The sequence below is a fragment of the Platichthys flesus genome, chromosome 14 (assembly GCF_949316205.1).
Source record: "Platichthys flesus chromosome 14, fPlaFle2.1, whole genome shotgun sequence".
NCBI lineage: Eukaryota > Metazoa > Chordata > Actinopteri > Pleuronectiformes > Pleuronectidae > Platichthys > Platichthys flesus.
In genome coordinates, this window is record NC_084958.1 from 7,444,425 (window position 1) to 7,462,620 (window position 18,196).

At 37.7% G+C, this 18,196-nt stretch overlaps 1 protein-coding gene across 1 annotated transcript in view; it reads left to right on the forward strand.

Moving 5' to 3' along the window:
• Positions 1–1,487: 1,487 nt before the first annotated feature.
• LOC133968437 (sodium channel protein type 4 subunit alpha B-like) overlaps positions 1,488–18,196 on the forward strand; it is a 41,405-nt gene continuing 24,696 nt past the window's right edge. The window contains exons 1-8 of the mRNA XM_062404441.1: positions 1,488–1,646; positions 6,558–6,864; positions 8,101–8,219; positions 9,241–9,330; positions 10,751–10,879; positions 12,354–12,445; positions 12,531–12,773; positions 13,354–13,417. Coding sequence (XP_062260425.1) covers positions 6,598–6,864; positions 8,101–8,219; positions 9,241–9,330; positions 10,751–10,879; positions 12,354–12,445; positions 12,531–12,773; positions 13,354–13,417 — 1,004 coding nt within the window. The 5' untranslated portion in view covers positions 1,488–1,646; positions 6,558–6,597. The remainder of the gene's footprint in view (positions 1,647–6,557; positions 6,865–8,100; positions 8,220–9,240; positions 9,331–10,750; positions 10,880–12,353; positions 12,446–12,530; positions 12,774–13,353; positions 13,418–18,196) is intronic.

An 18,196-nucleotide genomic window follows, 5' to 3' on the forward strand; every position in this document is an offset into this window, starting at 1 on the left:
CTGGCTGAGGTAGCCGGAGAACGTGCAAGTCATATCCAGCATTCAGCTGTGTTTCAGTTCAGTGAATGGGACCAGTCAGTCAGAGCTCTGGTTAACACATTGATTGACTTTGGTTTTTCTCTACATGAAAACCACCACATTGCTCGGACAAGGAGCCCAACAAAACCATGCATGGCTGCAGAGGGCACTGTTGCTCCATATGTGTTATAGTGTTACTTTAAAGGGATAGTTCACCCAAAATGAAAATTCACTAATTATCTTCAAACATAGAAAAACAGCAGAAAAATATTCATAAAATGCCTCTATACTGCTTCTGTGGTGTCATTAAAGTGTCCGTAAGCCCCAACATTCAAATTCTACTCGAAACGACATATTTTACACCGTGTTTATGACCAAACGTCCACTTTGATCCAAGCGCGAATGCAGCCCCAGGAGGATAAGGTGAGTAGATAATGAGTGAATTTACATTTTTGTGAATTCACTTGTTGCTTTTCTGACATAAAAAAAACACAACTTGCTAGCACAATGACCTAAGCCTCCCTTACATAGATAGTCCGTTATTGTCCGCTAGAGGGAGCTATAAGATACCAACACAGTAGGTGAAGACAGGTCACATAAATATTGTAAAATCATCAGCTCTTATCTCGAAACACACGATGGAAACACACCGATAGCTCGTCTTGTATGAGCAACATAGCTTGATTTCACAGGGAGATCACACAGCAGGTGATTCCGTTGATACATAATAAATAAACCGATGCAGGACTTTATTAGCACTCTGGAGTATCAACTTTTTAAAGAGCACCATCTGCCCTCCACACCCCGAACAATTTTATACAAACATAATCATTTTATGCAAATTAACAAAGGACATTTTATGTCAGTATATTGGATCATAACTTTACCACCCAAATTCTCTTTTGTGAGCCTGTTACTGAACATTGGGGAAACTGATATCTCTCTCTCTGTTTTTGTTCAGTCAGAGAGAACTCCCGTTTTTATTTATAATATATTTATAGATTTTTACTACTGTTTTTTATTTATTCTGTTTGTTTATGCATGGATATATGTTGTAATTTTTGATAAAAAAAAACCCTATGTTGACAGGATTAATTAGATAAAGGTTTATAACGGTCTCTCTCCGTCTCTCTTTCTCTCTCTTTGTTTTATTATTATTTTTAATTGTTTTACACGAATCTGTGTTGTGGTAAGCTCTGGTAACGGACAATTACCCCCCTCTCTCCCTCTCTCCCCCCCTCTTGCTGCTCTCGGGGCCACAACTGTAGGTGCGTGCCCCCGCCTCGCGCTCTGCCCTGCGGCTCGTGACCTCTCCTCTGTGGGATGAACGCGGAAGGAGCGGAGCAGGGGCAGAGGAAAACTTCTCCGCCCCTCAGTCCCCCTGTGGCAGGTTTGAAAACGTCCAGTGTGAGGTGATGAGACCTGCGGTGTCAGCTCTGAGTCTCTTGGTCACTCCTCCTCTGCCCTTCGTGCTGACTGACTGGCTGGAGTTTACATCCACGCTGAAGAGGAGCAAGTGTCTGGAGGATATCATGGATTTTACGGAGCAGAGGGTTTGGCTGCTCCCTCTCCTGAAACCCGAAGAACTCAACTCTGGAAACGATGCTGTAAATCTCAGAGTTTCAAATGTGAGTACCTCTGTTAGGATCCTCAGATTCTGATATGAATAGCCCTTACATGGCTATATACAGTATATAACATGGTGAAGTCCTAAAACAAGCCCTATTAGGCAAATTGTGATTTGGGAATATGAGCTTGGGCTATACAAATAAGATTTGATTGATTGATAATTTTTTGACTGAAATATCAGAAAATCATCCTGTCTAATACACATTTTAGGTTTTATTTTTTACTTTTGAGCATAACATGTAATTATTTTCCAACTTGTTTATAGAGCCATAGAGAATTATACATACATTGTGATATTATTGCTCATTTTCAAGATATGAAATAATTATAAAATTACAATACCATACATTCATGAATATAAAGCAGGTGAAATTTATCAGATTTTACCCGGGGACGGACATAATTATTAATAAGAACCTGCCGTTTAGCATTTAAGGCTCACATTTATTTGTCACTCATATTCAAGACATTCACTTCTAGTTCTAAAATTTACTCACACGGCTCAGCACAACTGCCATAATTCATTAAAGTGCAATGTGTAACACATTACATAATGATATGGGAGGAAGTGGTGACTCATTTAAAACCAAGTTTCCCTATTTTTAGCTTCTTTAATTTGCCATCATCTTCTTGTCCAATGTAGCGGATGCAACTCGGGATTTGTTGTAAGGTTCCACAGTTTTTTGAAAGACGTTTAAGCATCTCTGAGTCAGAACCAGGAGAGCTTATAGAAACGATCATTTCTCATTACTGCAGCTCTCCCATCATGATAATACTTTCACCACTGTCTCATTTTGTAGGTCTATACCTTCTGTAACCTATGTATTTAAGCTATCTGCTGCAATTACATTGAAAGGTTTTTGCTAAAGAAGTGGGTCATCAGATCAGCCAGTGCACCTCAGGTCCACATTACGAAGCTCTGAGAGGGCGACCGATGTGCAACCTTTCCCTGTAAGAACTAACAGAATGTTCACTTATTCAGTGGTGGAAGTGTCTTTTTGTCATTTGTGCTTATGGCCAAAAGTCTTGTCTTTTTCTGAATTTGCTTGTTATTCAGTATTTGAAAACAAAATGAAATTCCTGATGTCACCATGGAAGGCATGTGGCAATGTAACAAAAAGATTAATCCTATGTTCAGAAATGAAAATCATATACGAAAACAGCAACAAGTGCACACATAAACAAAATAGTCCTATATGAAACCACTAATTTGAGATTATATAATCTATCACCATGAGTGAGCAAACACCGAAATGCTTGTTGGGTTTTCCAATATCCTAAAATAACCCTCTTAAGGCTCTTACCTCATAAATCCAGCACACAAAACCATAAAATTAGAGTGAAAGTAACACAGCAGCACAACGTCCAAGATACCAGTTTCACATCGTCATTTATAAAATAGTTTGCTTGGATGACCATCATGTGTTATATTTGGCTGAATTCTTAGTAATGACCATAATGAAAATGATGTGACCAAACCTTTCCTATTTTAAAACATCAAATCCAATATATTGACAGGAAATATTTTTAAACATTTAGAAAATATGACGAGACAAAATCTTAGATAAGAAAAAACAGTGGCAGCCCAAAACAAACGTTTCAATAATTTGATAAAAAATGACTTGATCGCTAATCAGGTGTAAAGAAATAAATTTATGTCAAAGTCAGGTCAGGGGATCTGGTCCACAGCCAGCATAGAGTACTAATCTTTGGTTTGTATGTATTAACAATAATTGTTTTCTGATGAAGTTGTAGCAGACTATAAGCTGACACAGCCCAGTTATTACAAATAGTGAGTTTAACGAATGTAGAATTTTAAAAACAGTTGGTTTGCACGGATGTGATGCAGCGGATGATCTGTCACCACTCCATTCCAACAAATTGGAATATTTGATAGAAGATGGACAAATTTATTCTTATTGACAGTTAATCATCTGGAAATCTCTTTATAGACACAGTTTACACTTCATATTCCCTTCACATGCCCTCAGGACTATTTCTGCATATGTGAAAAATCATATCTTTTAGTTTTGTGAATACATTTTCACCTTATAATGCAGTAATCATATACTAATTTAAACAGAGCAACTTATCTGATCTGTCGCATTGCCCGTTATGGGACTCAGTGATGAAACGCTGAAAAAGGAAAGATTCAGGTTTAAATCTATCTATAAATTTTCACCAAAAAGCACAATCAATTTCATTTCATTTTAAGAGATCCTCTGTGTGTACTTTTTTCTAACTTACAGACATATATGGCACCAAAAATAACAGCAATGTCTCGAAGGTAGAACATTGATATTGAGATGTGAGGCAGAGGTAGATGTATTACAAAGCTGTTTTTATTTTTATTTGATGTACTTATTTATATTTACCAAGGCTGAGGGTTCAGTCAGTGTTTATCAGAAGTAAGTGTAGCCTACTCAGTGTTGTCACCTTCATCATCATCATCCGAGTTCATCATCTGCAGAATTTTACAAAAAAAACAGATGGACCCAACTGCTGCAACTTAACTGGGAACTGCTGCTTTCTCATTATGTAAAATATGATTTTTTCTGATGACAAAACATTTTAAATATGTTAATACTACTACTACTAAAAGTCATTAACTGATTTGTTATTATTACTTTATATTTTGCTGGCTCGAACCATAACTACTATTGCCACCAGCAAGTAGTTTTTGTAACTCTCAAATAAGTAAGACCACTTCAATTGTCCTCTCCCACCAAATGATAAAGAGTTGAAACATACAGCAAGTCCTTTATTTGAACTTTGGATTTCTCGTACACCTGCTGTCATACTGGGATCATGGACACGAAGCAGCTGGGGAGTAAATACCTCGCCCATGAACATATTAGTGGTAGCTGCTGACCTTAAATATTTACACATGTTGAATGATTTCTGAGCTTGCACATATGAAAATTTAAATCACTAGTATTGCAGAACGCATGGGTTTGTGTGTGTGTGTGTGTGTGTGTGTGTGTGTGCATGTCAGGACTGCCAGTCCTGTGCTGCTCTACTTTCAATCTAATTATCGTAATTATTTGCTGTGATGATGATGATACCACATCTGGATGTCATGGGAATTAAATTTCATTCAACCAAAATATTTTTCCCACTGTGCTAATTCTTTGTTGCCACTTCCTTTCACAAATGACGTCCAAATTGAAGCTGTGCACAGTTGTAGATGTTTTCACATGGGATTATTAAAAGGCATAAGTTGTTTGAATATGTAGGCTAAGGTGTGTATAGGTCATTGTCCGTTTTTTTCACATTTACCTTTAACAGAAGAAATACTGTGAGTACCTATAAATAATATGTCCCATCACGACAGAAATTTCATCACAACCCTTTTGATCTGCTTTTTGACGCTGCTAATTGACAATAACCTATTTATTTGGATGGCAAATGGGAAAGCACTGGATTCAGTGTATGAGAAGAGCTCATCTGAGATCAACCTGGGCCAAATAAGCAGATCAAGTGAAAGCAGATAACTAGCGTCTGGCTGGACATGTGAAAGGATCAATGCATTTCAGGACAGGAGGAGATGGAAAAGTCCGAGTCTAGTCAATATGAAAAAGATACAGTGGTTTTTCTCTATTAAAGGGGGAACTTAGCCTTGTAATCCTCTCTTTTGAAAGCTTTTCCGCTTATTAAAATATCACTCTGTCACTGGCTAAAATGAGGCAGTGAATATTTGGTAGTGGAAAGGCCTTTGGTATTGTCTTTATTTAGATTGTGACTTTGGTCTCTGATCAGAATACCTGCATACTGCTTTTATATTTTGATTTAGTCCACATAAGGAGAGTTTGAATCCGATGTGCTCTTGCAGACAGATATCTGTCACATTGCATTTTTTTTTTTTTAAACAAAATTTCTAAATGTTGCAGAATAAATTAAAATGCAGAAACAATCAATTATTTGTATAGCATACGTTTCACAGTTTTAATTTCACACTATTTGGTTAAAAAGTGAAGCTTTGAGAGATGTTGGAGACCAAAACAAAGCTAAAAGGAGAATTTTTCAGTTTGCTGAAACATGACTTGGCTGGATGTGTAAATAGACAATTGGATGTGAAGATGTTCACCATCCACAGCTTTTATAAGGTGATACAATTTCATTGTGGTATTTTCAGCTTGGTGCCCTGATCCCAAGTGGCTAGAGAACTAAAAGTGCAAAAGAAATTGTATATTAATTTAAGTTCATCAGTATCATCAGCATGTTCTTCAATAATAAGACTAGCGGTGAAATAAAATAAAATAAATAAAATAAAACTCCTTCTTCTTGCTGGTGATTTTGTCGTAGAGCTCACACGTTTGCTCACCTCACAGTTTTTTTAAAAACACAGTTCACTGCTTTAGGACATCAACATAGGAACAGGGAGACATTTTGGCATTTGTGGTTGCTATTAAGGGGTCCCTTGGAGATCACAGAGTACGACTTTCAGGGTTTTTTGCAGGTTGACATACAGGCCCGGCCGTATCCCTCAGTTCAGCAGAGGCAAACAAGTGATCACCATGCTAAATCATAGCTGGTGAAAGCCGCTGGTCAGGGTTACAGACCTAATCCCTCTGATTCAGAGCTATGGCTGCCCTAGTTTGACAGAGTTGGATAACAGAAATCTAGTGGTCAGTGGGAAGAATTCATGTCTTTTCCTTCGGCCCCATCTTACAATCAGAAATCCAGGTTTTGACTTTAGCTTTTGATATTGCAACTACACAATATTTGAAATAGAAAAACATGAGCCATATTTTCAAACCTCCAAAGTGCAACCTTCAAGTTTACCACACACACATTTATAAAACATAATGGATGCAATGAGCACAACATTTTCATTGATGTGAGTTAGATATCTTTTTTTTCTCACACCTCCTTTCCTCTGTCATTTTCCCATGTCTTTGCTCCTGTAGCTGTAAATAAATTCTAGTACAGGAGAATCAGGATGAAAAGATGGCAGCCATGCTGTTACCAACGGGTCCTGATGGCTTGCGGCGGTTCACTCGCGAATCCTTGGCTGCCATGGAGCAGCGGATTGCAGCGGAGCAGGCCAGGAACACCAAGGTTTGCCAGGAGGCTCACAGGAACGCAGAGCCACTCAAACCCAGGCCCGACCTGGAGGCAGGCAAGCAGCTGCCGCGCATCTTCGGTGAAATCCCTCCAAAACTTATCGGGATGCCACTGGAAGACATTGATCCGTTTTACTACAAGAACCAGAGGGTGAGAGTCTCCGTCTTTGTGATTGAGTTGTAGCTACACACATACCATGGATGTGTTTATAGTTGTATTCACATACAATACATATATATATACATTTGTAAATATTGTTTTCTACAGCATGAAAAAAGTTAAGACTTAAAAATCAAGTTATAATAAACCAGCCATCCCCCCCCCCCCCCCCCTAACTTTATAGTGTTCTTTGGAAGCTTGAAAGGCACTATATAAATTCAAGTTGTCATACAATTAAAGACAACATTATAATCTCAGGGTATTTCACTTGAAACTTTCTCATTTAAAATTGTTAATACTGTAGATTATAATCGTTCTGAGCAAATCACACACATACAATTAATTTATTTATACAGAAGTTAAAGAAAAATCATTTTACTTAATTTGTGACATTGACAATTCAAATTGATATTAACTGTGATGCTTTTGCATAGAGCGCTGTTCTGTCTCGTTCTAAGCATACCACGGATTTGATTCACATATGATTTGTATCGATGGACGAGCTGTATATTAAATGATAAATACAACTCTCATCTGTACTTGTAAACATGATATGCTAGCGATGTTTTCACCAGAGTGGTGTTTTAGAGAAGCTTGCTGAGGTGCAGTAGTGACTGCATCTGTTTAGATCTCTTGTGGATGCAGAAATAGGATTAGCAAGTTTTGATTTGCAGAGATGGTAGATCAGGCTGCTACCCATTAATGGGCCGCTTATGGAGAGATGAAAAAGGTTGTGGCAGTCATTCTCAGGGTCTCTTTGTTTTGGCATGTGATGCGCTGCTGGATGGGAGGATTATCCAAAGAAGAAAAAATATTTAAATAAATGTCACATCTGTTGGGAAGAGGTTCAGCTTGCTTGGAGTTGCCTCCATTAACTGGCCTTGCGAGCTGTGCGTGTATCGGTGCTCGCCGCTTTCTTGGGAGCAGAAGTGCTTATGGTGGAAGGCAACACAGATGGTAGACAAAGATGCAGACTCAACACAGAAGCTAGAAAATCCTGTGTGCTTGGTAGAGAAAAAGGCCAAACTGCTGCTCTTAGCTGCTGTCGAGTTTCTTTGCAGATGTAACACAAATGTTCCTGTATTTGATTGGACGATTAGTTTTGGAAAATATATCTATAATTTTACTGGTCCTGTTACAATTTATTTTATGTACAAAATGTGAACAAAAATATTGAAACATGTTTTTCCCATGAATGATTTCTGTTTGTTTCTCTCTCTTTTGCAGACTTTTATAGTACTTAACAAAGGGAAGGCCATCTTCAGATTCAGTGCCACGTCTGCAGTTTATATATTTACACCATTTCACTTCATCAGATCAATTGCCATAAAAATTTTGGTCCATTCATATCCTTTTGCATTGCTTATGTTTATTCCTGCTGCAGCCATTTAAGATAACCACGGTTGGTTACTTCTACTTTTTTGAGTTAGTCTGTGTTTTTAAGGGTGATGTAAAATCAAATTTGAAATGTAACAATAATGGGTTAACATCTTCTTTGGGTAAAACAAAATAAATATATTTAATTATAGTAATCTGTCAGTCTTTCCAGAACAAAATCCTGTGAAAAATGTATCCCAAAATATAAATTGAATGTACTAGTTAATTCTCCTAACACACCTCTTTGCATCTCAATCTGGCACATAAGCCAATTTCTAATATTTACTGATTAATACCCCCCCCCCCCCCCCTCCATTTTGGAAACAGCTTTGTAATGGTCATCTCTGGCTTCACAAAACAAATCCTCTCATATCCCTCTTTTAATCTCTGAAATGAAATAAGAGCAAGGCGATTTCACGTCATGTGACTGCTGCCTATTAGTTTCCAGATAGCTGATTTGCACTTTACATGGAGGGGGAGGTCTTTCCTCTTCATCTCATGCAATGTCATAGATTAAACAGCATCAATTGATCAAATTATCTGTTAATTATTCTCTTAAACATAACATAAATAACTAAAAGTTACAATTAAATAGTCTAAGAGTCCAAATATCAAAACTGTGTAATCGTTTTGCAACAAAATTCACATTACGCAATTTAGTTTATTAAAGGACAAGTTGATTATTCTGATTAATTTACAGTTATTTCTTCCAGATTCAAAAGAATATATATATATATGATTTAAAGTTGGCTGTTTCTTATGGTTTCATTTATCCATAGGAGAGAATGATATCATTCTCTATAATCTGTATGTCCTGTCGTTATAATGCCATTGGCACGCAAAGTATATCCTAATGGATGTGTGTCGTAGGATTACGGCAAACATTGTGATTGTGATTGTGTTACTGTGTTGGTGACAGTTACAGATGTTTTTCCGTGACTGACTGTAAATCGGTATTTTGCTGTAAACATTCCTTAACTTCTCATCCACATTGTTTAGCCTGTTCATAATGTTCACTATACTGACCAACTGTTGCTTCATGGCCATGTCCGACCCGGCACCATGGACCAAGCACCTGGAGTAAGTACATACAGTACAGTCTGCTGTGAGTGTGGGACAGAAACTGTGATACGTGTTCTAATTTGGAGCTTTGCTGGGATTTGTTGCTTTAACAGCGATGACTGAAGAATCAGTTCACATGTAAGTAAGATGAAGCATGTCATATTTCCTGTAGCCCCCAAACAAAAGCATGACATGTGGAATGAACCTCACCAGTGAAAAGTCTCCAGAAATATTGTGCTTTGCATGATGTGGAAGGTGCAACTCATCATCACCTTCATCAGTGGGTCAGAGGAATGTTTAGCATGTAGCATAGCATGCTATCTGCACTCACAAAGACGGTTTCTTCCTTTTAATTTTTGCATCAACGCAGCGTTAGTTTAGCCCAAAATGTGAAAAGAGCTCGCCCTGCCCTGTACGAAGGTCACCATGAGGTTACCACCAAGCAGAGACTTCAGGAAGTTCCTGATATAGATAAAGAAATACTGCAGCATATAGAGCCCCATAAAACCATAAATGGTGTTTCACATCAGTTATATATAATATATAATTCAGATTGAACATACAACATATAAGAAGTTAATTTTGAGGCATACAGATCATAGACAGCAGATTTCTTTACCTTCAAAGCAAACTGGTTATTGACAGATTTATATTTTCACTATATCTGAGAAAGAAACTGTGAACAAGCACAAATCAGTTCGTACTTTATGTTTTGGTATATGAATGAATCACTGGAGTCTTCACCATGTCCTTTTTGCTGTGCAAAAGATGAATGATCTAGTATATATATATATTTTAGGTTATTATATTATTTATATACTCTGACTAACATGTTTTTTTGATATGATGGCTGATGCTAAAGATAAGAAATGTAATTAAGTTTGAGCATTTTACAGTTCAACCATAAACTTTATATAAATAACTAAACCTTATTATTCGAAATTTTGAAATTGGTCATATTGAGTCTGAAATGCATGAAGAAAGGTGATTTCTCAATCCTTTCTTATAGTGTGGTCAGGAAACATCTTAAGATTTACAGAAAGATAGATTCAATTTATCTAATATGTTAAACAGATATTGGTGCATAAGTCAAAATTGCAATTTAAAAAATGTCCAAGACTTCACGAAATTCATCATTGAATTGTCTGTGAAATGATCGATTTGGCCAATAAATGAGTCGGGCTCTAGTTTTTTATGACAAACTGTTTTTAACCATGAACATTTATGTCATGCACAGTCAGCGATACTTCTAAGTTATTCAATACTACAAATGTATTATGCAATGAATTTTGAGTTGATAGTGTTTGCCTTCCATTGTCAATTCTTGTTTAATTTCTCATAGAATGTTATGTTGTGACTTATTTGGATGCTCAAATCTGTGCATCGTTGTACTGAGTGCTAACTTTGATTTGCTTCCTCCTCCATGAATATTCTCTAGGTATACGTTCACTGCCATTTACACCTTTGAGTCAGCGATAAAGATATTGGCGAGAGGATTCTGCTTGTTGCCGTTTACCTTCTTGAGAGACCCATGGAACTGGCTGGACTTCAGCGTCATTCTAATGGCGTAAGTAAGAATGTCATAACTGATCGTTCATCTCACCTGTCTTTTAGTTTCCATTAGCTTTGGCTACATTGTGCAGATGTGAGGGAAATCTAGTTTAAAAAGTCATGTTTTGTGGGTTAGTTTTTGTGCTAATATTAATATTATGCAGAACCAAAGCCTGTCCCATCTTTCAGTGTTTTTTTAGTAATGTCAAAGTGACCGTAGTCAGTCAGTCATCCTGAGCGCAGATTTGAAACACCATGAGCGATAAGCCTATTGTGGGGGTCGTAGGTAAGTGTGCCATGATCCCATGATGCAGGTAGAAGATTAGACAGGTGACCTCTCCATGCTGCTGCATTGTCTGAGACCATTCATCCTGATAGGACGTTTGCTTTGTTTGGAAACAGCGAGACAAAAACCACTTGTACTGGTTATACTCTGAAAGCTGTCACTACCTACAGTGATTAATCTGTTTTTGATTAATTATGGTTCATTCAGCTAATTCATCTGTCTTCTCCTCTCACAGAAACAGAGCACATGCTACTGTGATGTTTGAACTCTCAATGACACTATAATCAATGTTTTATCTTAACAATGGATCACACAACTATATGCATGTGTAAAAAGTTGTTAGGTTATTATTATTATCAACTAATAACTCTCTTATAACACAAGTAGCATTGTTTCCAACCACAGCAGTTATCTACTATTTGGCCAAAGCACATTAAATGAAAACCTTTTCACTTTGTCCCTTGTACCGAAAATAAGTCAGACAAACAATGAACAAATTTGGTGAATTAAGTGTAAAAAAACAAACTAAAAGAAGAGTGAATATTGATCTTTGTCAGGAACATTTGCCAGGTGATAGAGACATGATAGCAAATAAGTTATAATATTCTGGATATATAAATAGGCAACTGTTAGCCGTTGCTTTTATCCTTAGTGTCAAGAAAAACATGGAAGATTAGTTGGTGTGGATTTATTTAAAGCCACTAACTCATTCTATGAGATCTTTACATTATTTGTGTATATATGTAAATCTACATGATTTTTAATAATGATTGATGGAAACCAAGACTTTTACCTCTTTTAAATCAAAATGATACCCTGATATTTAAGACGTAAACTGGGTTAAATGGGTGATTTACTCTTTTTTGACCAGGAGCTGAGTTACCTTTATGTTTTTTCCCCTTGGTGCGTTATGTTGGACATCACGAGCGCACCAACAACTGATGTGCTCTCTTACCCTGTTGTCTTGCCAATGTAGCATATTCACATGTGTGTCTCATTTTGCATCACCGCTGATCGGATACAAACCTCTGTCTGCCGTAATCATTTGAGCCTGGACTGAATACAGATTGTATCCATTCCCATTGCAGACAAAAGCATAGCAATTTATTTATGAAGATAAGATATGTTGATATGCTGGTGTTGCTGCTGATCATACAGAAGACCTTGTTTATTTAATAATCTAACTGTTCATACAAATTTACAGATATGTGACAGAATTTGTAGATCTTGGAAACGTCTCTGCATTGAGAACCTTCAGAGTTCTACGAGCTTTGAAAACCATCTCAGTTATCCCAGGTATGATGGCCATCACATTAAACCACCATTTTCTTTGTCACTGTAAAACCAAAGTTGAACATATTGTCTTGTGTCCTCCTTCAAGGTCTCAAGACCATCGTTGGTGCCCTGATCCAGTCCGTGAGGAAGCTTGCAGATGTGATGATCCTAACTGTCTTCTGTCTCAGCGTGTTCGCCCTCATTGGCCTGCAGCTCTTCATGGGGCTCTTGCGACAAAAGTGCGTCCGTAATCTTGCACACTGCGCCAACTCCTCCTACAGCGCCAACACCTCCTTCTTCTGTAACAACAGAACCTGGAGCTCCAGGGATGACTTCCTTAGCAGTGAAGGTCAGCTGAAAAAAAACACACATCAGACCTTTTCAGACAGAAAGTTTGCCATTCAAACTGTAAAAAAGCAGCAGGAGATTGTCCGGGTCAGAGACGTTCACAGCTACAATATCAGGCGAGGGGTGGAACTTGCGTAGAGCACACAGGGGGAAGGACATAATGTACACATTCCGTTTCTTTATTTTGTTGACAGCACATCCACACTGCCGTTAGCCCTTATTACCAAAAGCTCTTGTATCTTGCTGGTTTTCCAAGTTGACATTTTCCTGACTCTCTTCTACTTGTATGGCACCTATTATTCATCCTGATATGTTTGTATTATTTATATTATTCAAATTTTGAATTTTGCAGACATTTCCCTGCTGTACTTTCACAATCTATTACTGTACTAGGGGGCTGGCAGGAAAATGTCCTGAGCAAAAGACTCGGACATTAGCATTGTCACATATAATTCCTTTCAAACATGTCTGGAGTTCAGTGCATCTCTGAAAGCAGCTTTATATTTCCCACATGTATAATGTGTAGTGCCAGTTTTATCAAATTAAGTTTCTCTAAACTTCCTATTTCCTTTTTATTTTAGATAATTTCTACAAAGTTGAAGGAGAAAAGGATGCCTTAATATGTGGATATGGAAGTGATGCAGGGTAAGTGCGTGTCCTTACTGCTTGTAAATCATCTGTGAGCTATCACGTGATAGCACAATGTTTAGCGTCTAATGGCTTTTTATACTACGCATTTCATGTGTACAATTGGATTTAGCAGCTTGAGCATCAGGCTCGGTGCTAAAATAGTTTTCACAGACCTACAAAAAACAGACACAACAACACATGATACACTTCCGGCTTCATATTTACAATCTGGGACTTAATGTATAGAGCAATGATCCCATCAGAGGGAGGGGTGGGGGTAGCGTGAGAGAGGTTGTACACAAGACGACATGTGGTGCGGATAATCACCCAGTGGAACTGGAACCCTTTACTGAGAAACATGGAGTTGCCAGCTGGAGAGAGGGGGGTTCTGTAGAGATTTCATCGTCTCAAAAGCTCTATGACATGATTAGGTGAAACAGGGCGAACTGGATCACTTCAGATTGATGTTCTATTATTGTTGAGAGGAGATGGTGCACTCGTTTCATCACGTTCATCATAAAAAAACTGATTTTAACAGAAGAAAGTTAAATATTAAGCCTCGGTATCTTTCTCAGATACAGTGTCTGTAAATGTTCACATTTTATGTGTAAATTGTTGCACTTTGTTCCCAATCAAAGGCACAGTGTGGAACCATCCAAATATTGCTACTCAGCCTTACGCGCTGAATAATCCTATAAATCCAAATGCTTTTGAAACAAGCACAACAGGATGACTCTGCCCCTGCCAGGCCCAGTTCAAGGGTTAGAGTGAACTAAATACCCATCTGTGTGAATATGAAATCCTGCAGCTTCAACAAATGGCTTCCATTAGGTGCTCCAGTTAATGATACATGATAATACCTCAATGACAGCTAAGGTAGTGGTGTTTTTGCAGGGATATTTTTCCTTCACTCTTAAAAGGTTGTTCTATATAGAACCTGATTATGTTTTTATATTTTGGTAAATAGTAACACCTACAAAATAATACATGATGTTACCATTTAACACAGTTAAATCTTTGGATTCTTCAATAGCAGAGGGGAAGTTGTCATCAATTAATAGCAGCAGCTTTAGCAGATTGGGTTATTTCGGTATAAATCAAAAACTGAGGCCTGTGCCTCTACTCAAGTGACAGTAAACCTTGAGATCGTTCTTGAGTATTTTTATGAGATATGTCAAGTCTTTATGAGTCTTGAATTTGAATTAAGTTAATATTAATTATAGAACCTAGTTTTAATGAATTAACAGAGAAGGTGAAGACACAGTGGAGGTAGTTGCTTATTTTTATTGGCTTCATAGTGCAGCCATCCCTTTATTTTCATCTCCCTCTGTAACCTGTTCTGCAAAAATACAGGGATTTAATCCCAGAAGAAGTAAAAAATTGGTCCGGTAATTTCAAAGTGCAGATGCAAAAAGCAGAGTCCGAAAGATGAGCAAAGGTCAAAAACACACAGAGGAATAATGCTCTAATGTGAGACACAAAGGAACAAAGATGTGCTGGTGACAAACTAAATATCGACACTCTGTCTGAAATCACTCACTAAGCACTATATTATGTGCCATTTTGTATGGTGTCTGAATGCTGAGTGAAGTTTTTCTAGTGCCCTTACTGTTTCCCACAATGCATCATAAAAATCAAGTGCACAACCGGTGATCACTAACCGAGCAACACATGCATTGCGCTCGTGGCGGAGAGACGAGAGGAGCGAGAGCAGCAGGAACAGCCGGACCTGTCGTATAAATGTAAATAGAGGCAGTGCAGCACAGCACAGCAGTGCGTTAAACAAGTGTATTTATACATTTATATCTATGTTTTTTTTTACCTTAAAGTATAAATGGTAATTGCAAAATAAACACTTACAATTTAATGTGGGATTTTTCACATCTCATAATCCTATGTCATTACTGGCGCAGAGAAAATGCACTGAGTAGAGTCCAAAAGCGTTTTCTTCTTTACCCAATGAGCTCACTTTGTCGTGCTCTATATAGTTATCACTATATCTTGGAGTAGGGAAAAGTGAATGAGTGGGGGAGTTTGTACACTGGTACAGAATATTTACTCTAGCAGCAGGTGAATACCAAGACACAGGTGTAGACAACTAGGGGCGGGGGGAAAAATCACAAAGGTGGGAAACACAGGAGGACCAGAGGGGAAGTTATCTAAAACGAGTAGAGAGGTAAGTTACTTATCAAAATAAAACAGGAAGGGACGAAAACATAAAAAAACATGACGTGATATCGGACAATATGTGATATTAATAGCTATTTAGATAATAAGATAATGATGATTTGTGTCAACATTGTTCTGTTGTGTCAAAAAAAGTGGTATTTATTGCATTTATAGGGTTTTTCTTTTGTAATTCTTTGCCCTTTGCCAATTGATAAGAGCTCAAAAACCGGATGACGCTGCATGGCATTGCTGCCAGGTTAAAGGCCAAAGGAACCATAAGGTAGCTTAGGTTTTCGCTGTCAAATTGAGGCCGCCTTTTAACTTGTGTGACATTTCAGATGGCAGATTCTGAGGCTGGCTGTGGAGATGGGCAAGATATTAAGCAGGTCAGGATGGAGGACGTAAAACATAGAGGATGCTTAATCTTTTGAGTGTATTCCAACAAGTAATCCCTTAGTAGATTTCCAAATTAAAGCTTTGGATACATTATGATGACACACACAGTCGCAAAGATGCACACGAACACACCCAAGACACAAGTGGGGACGCATGCACACGCACTTTTTATAAAAAGGTGTTTTCTAACGAGATGGTTAACAAGTTTGTGATAAATGATTTGCTCAAAGGTCCCAGCTGTTTCTCATTACGCCTACTGGGGAGTTCAGGCCAATGCTGATCCCCTCACATCTTAAAGCCACTGTGCATCCAGGATTATGACTGATTGTATAGACAGTTTCAACTTTTACCCCTGAATATTGTGAGCTTGGAAACCCTCCACCTCAGACCTTCCCAGGGTCAAAAGAAAACACTTTGTTGAGCTTGACAGATGTTCTGCTGCTGTTCTGTTACTTAAACTGCAGGAAGTGGATTGTGCACTTTTAAAGCATGAATAAAATACAAACATGTTAAAGAGCTTCAATAGAGCTCACACAGACTGTGATAGTTTGGTTACATAAGATGACTTTTATGAGAATGTCAATGACAATACATTATTATTTGGATATTTGTATCTTTAACTCTGATACGGCTGGACGATAAAGCCAACAATTATATTTACATAAAAATGTTCATGTCAGTCAATTAGTCAGTTGATTATCAGCATAAATTTCATATTATTATTTCTGTTAAATTTAAAGACAGATTTTTGGGTCGTGGTTTCACACTCTTTGTGGTATTAGATTATTTTACCATTTTACAAATCTGTGATAGTATGTGTTAAACTTCCTCTCTAGGGCTTTGCAATTAACAGAAAATGTGTTGAAACTGACATTTATAACCTCTTATAAACTTAATCTTACTCATGCTGGTTAATTCAGTTAAGATTTGCCCAATGTGTGCATTCATGAACTGTTGAGTTTCCATTACGTTCTTTGTCGTGTTCCTCTGTCACATGTCCTCCCTCCTCCCTCTCATGCTGACCAATACTTTTTTATATTGTTTTGTCGCCCAGCCCTGTTTTAGTATTTTTTACTTTATCGTTACGATTTTGAGTGTTGGTTTCAGTTTATTTATGCACAGTATGAAATTACTTTTCAAACTCTGTGTAACTTTCTTGACTTGATTATTCAGTGTTATTGTCAGTAACATTACAATTATGAGGCAATGCATTCAACACTGCACCAATTTTATGATGTAAGAGCAGGTTTTAGGAGTCTGAGAACACAGTCTGAGTATTGGAGCCTAATGCATTCTGTATCTGCCACAATTAAACATCCTCCAGCTTGATAATGTAAACTGTCACAAAACAATAGTTGTCTAAAACTGTCTTCTTGAACTTGACAGTAAGTTGCATTTCAGTGCTATATCCCCAGCCACCAGACATTTGAACAAAGAATACCTGACATGTGGAAAACAGGGGATTTACTGCATGAATGTGCAGCCTTGCATAAAGTATGTGATGCAAACACGTTAACATGGAGCAGATATTGTCATCCTTTATGACACAAAGAATTGACAATGTTTGAGAGCAGGACGTGCTCAGTATAAGTGTGGTGTAATAATATTTTTAGCGAGTGTAGTTTGTAGTTTCAGATTGAATTGGCTCAAATGAATTAATCCTGAGTGATACACATAGTAAATGAATACGGGAACAATTGATACACTGTGGGATGTACACTACATATTCTGGTCTTCCCTTTGTTTTCAGTGTGGAGACTCATCAGATCCCACAGTGGGTTCATGCGGCTCAGCAGTTCTCCTTGAGGACTGTTCTCAGGAAAAACCCATGCAGTCTCCAGGGCAGTTACCATAGAAACCTGTGAGACATTAGCCAAATGGGTGCTTTGTTTTTTACAGCAGCATCTAATTGCAGGAGAAGGCTCATGTTCACATAGTTGTTAAAGTGACAGCATTGGCTAACGAATAAGATTAGTAACCAAGACGCTGGATGTATACTTTATGTTTTCATTGCATGTTAGGCAGCCGAGTGTGACTTAATTTATACCTGAGAGAGTGAACTCAAACCCGAACATTCTGAATAAAAGGAACAATAATGGTTAAAATAGTTGCAGAAAATAGGAAGTGGATTAAGGTTTAATGCTGTAGATAAAGTTTTGAATCAAAGACGTGTTTTTTCCTTAATTTAAACTGATCCCCATGCAGCCGTTGTTTTCCATTAGATAGCAA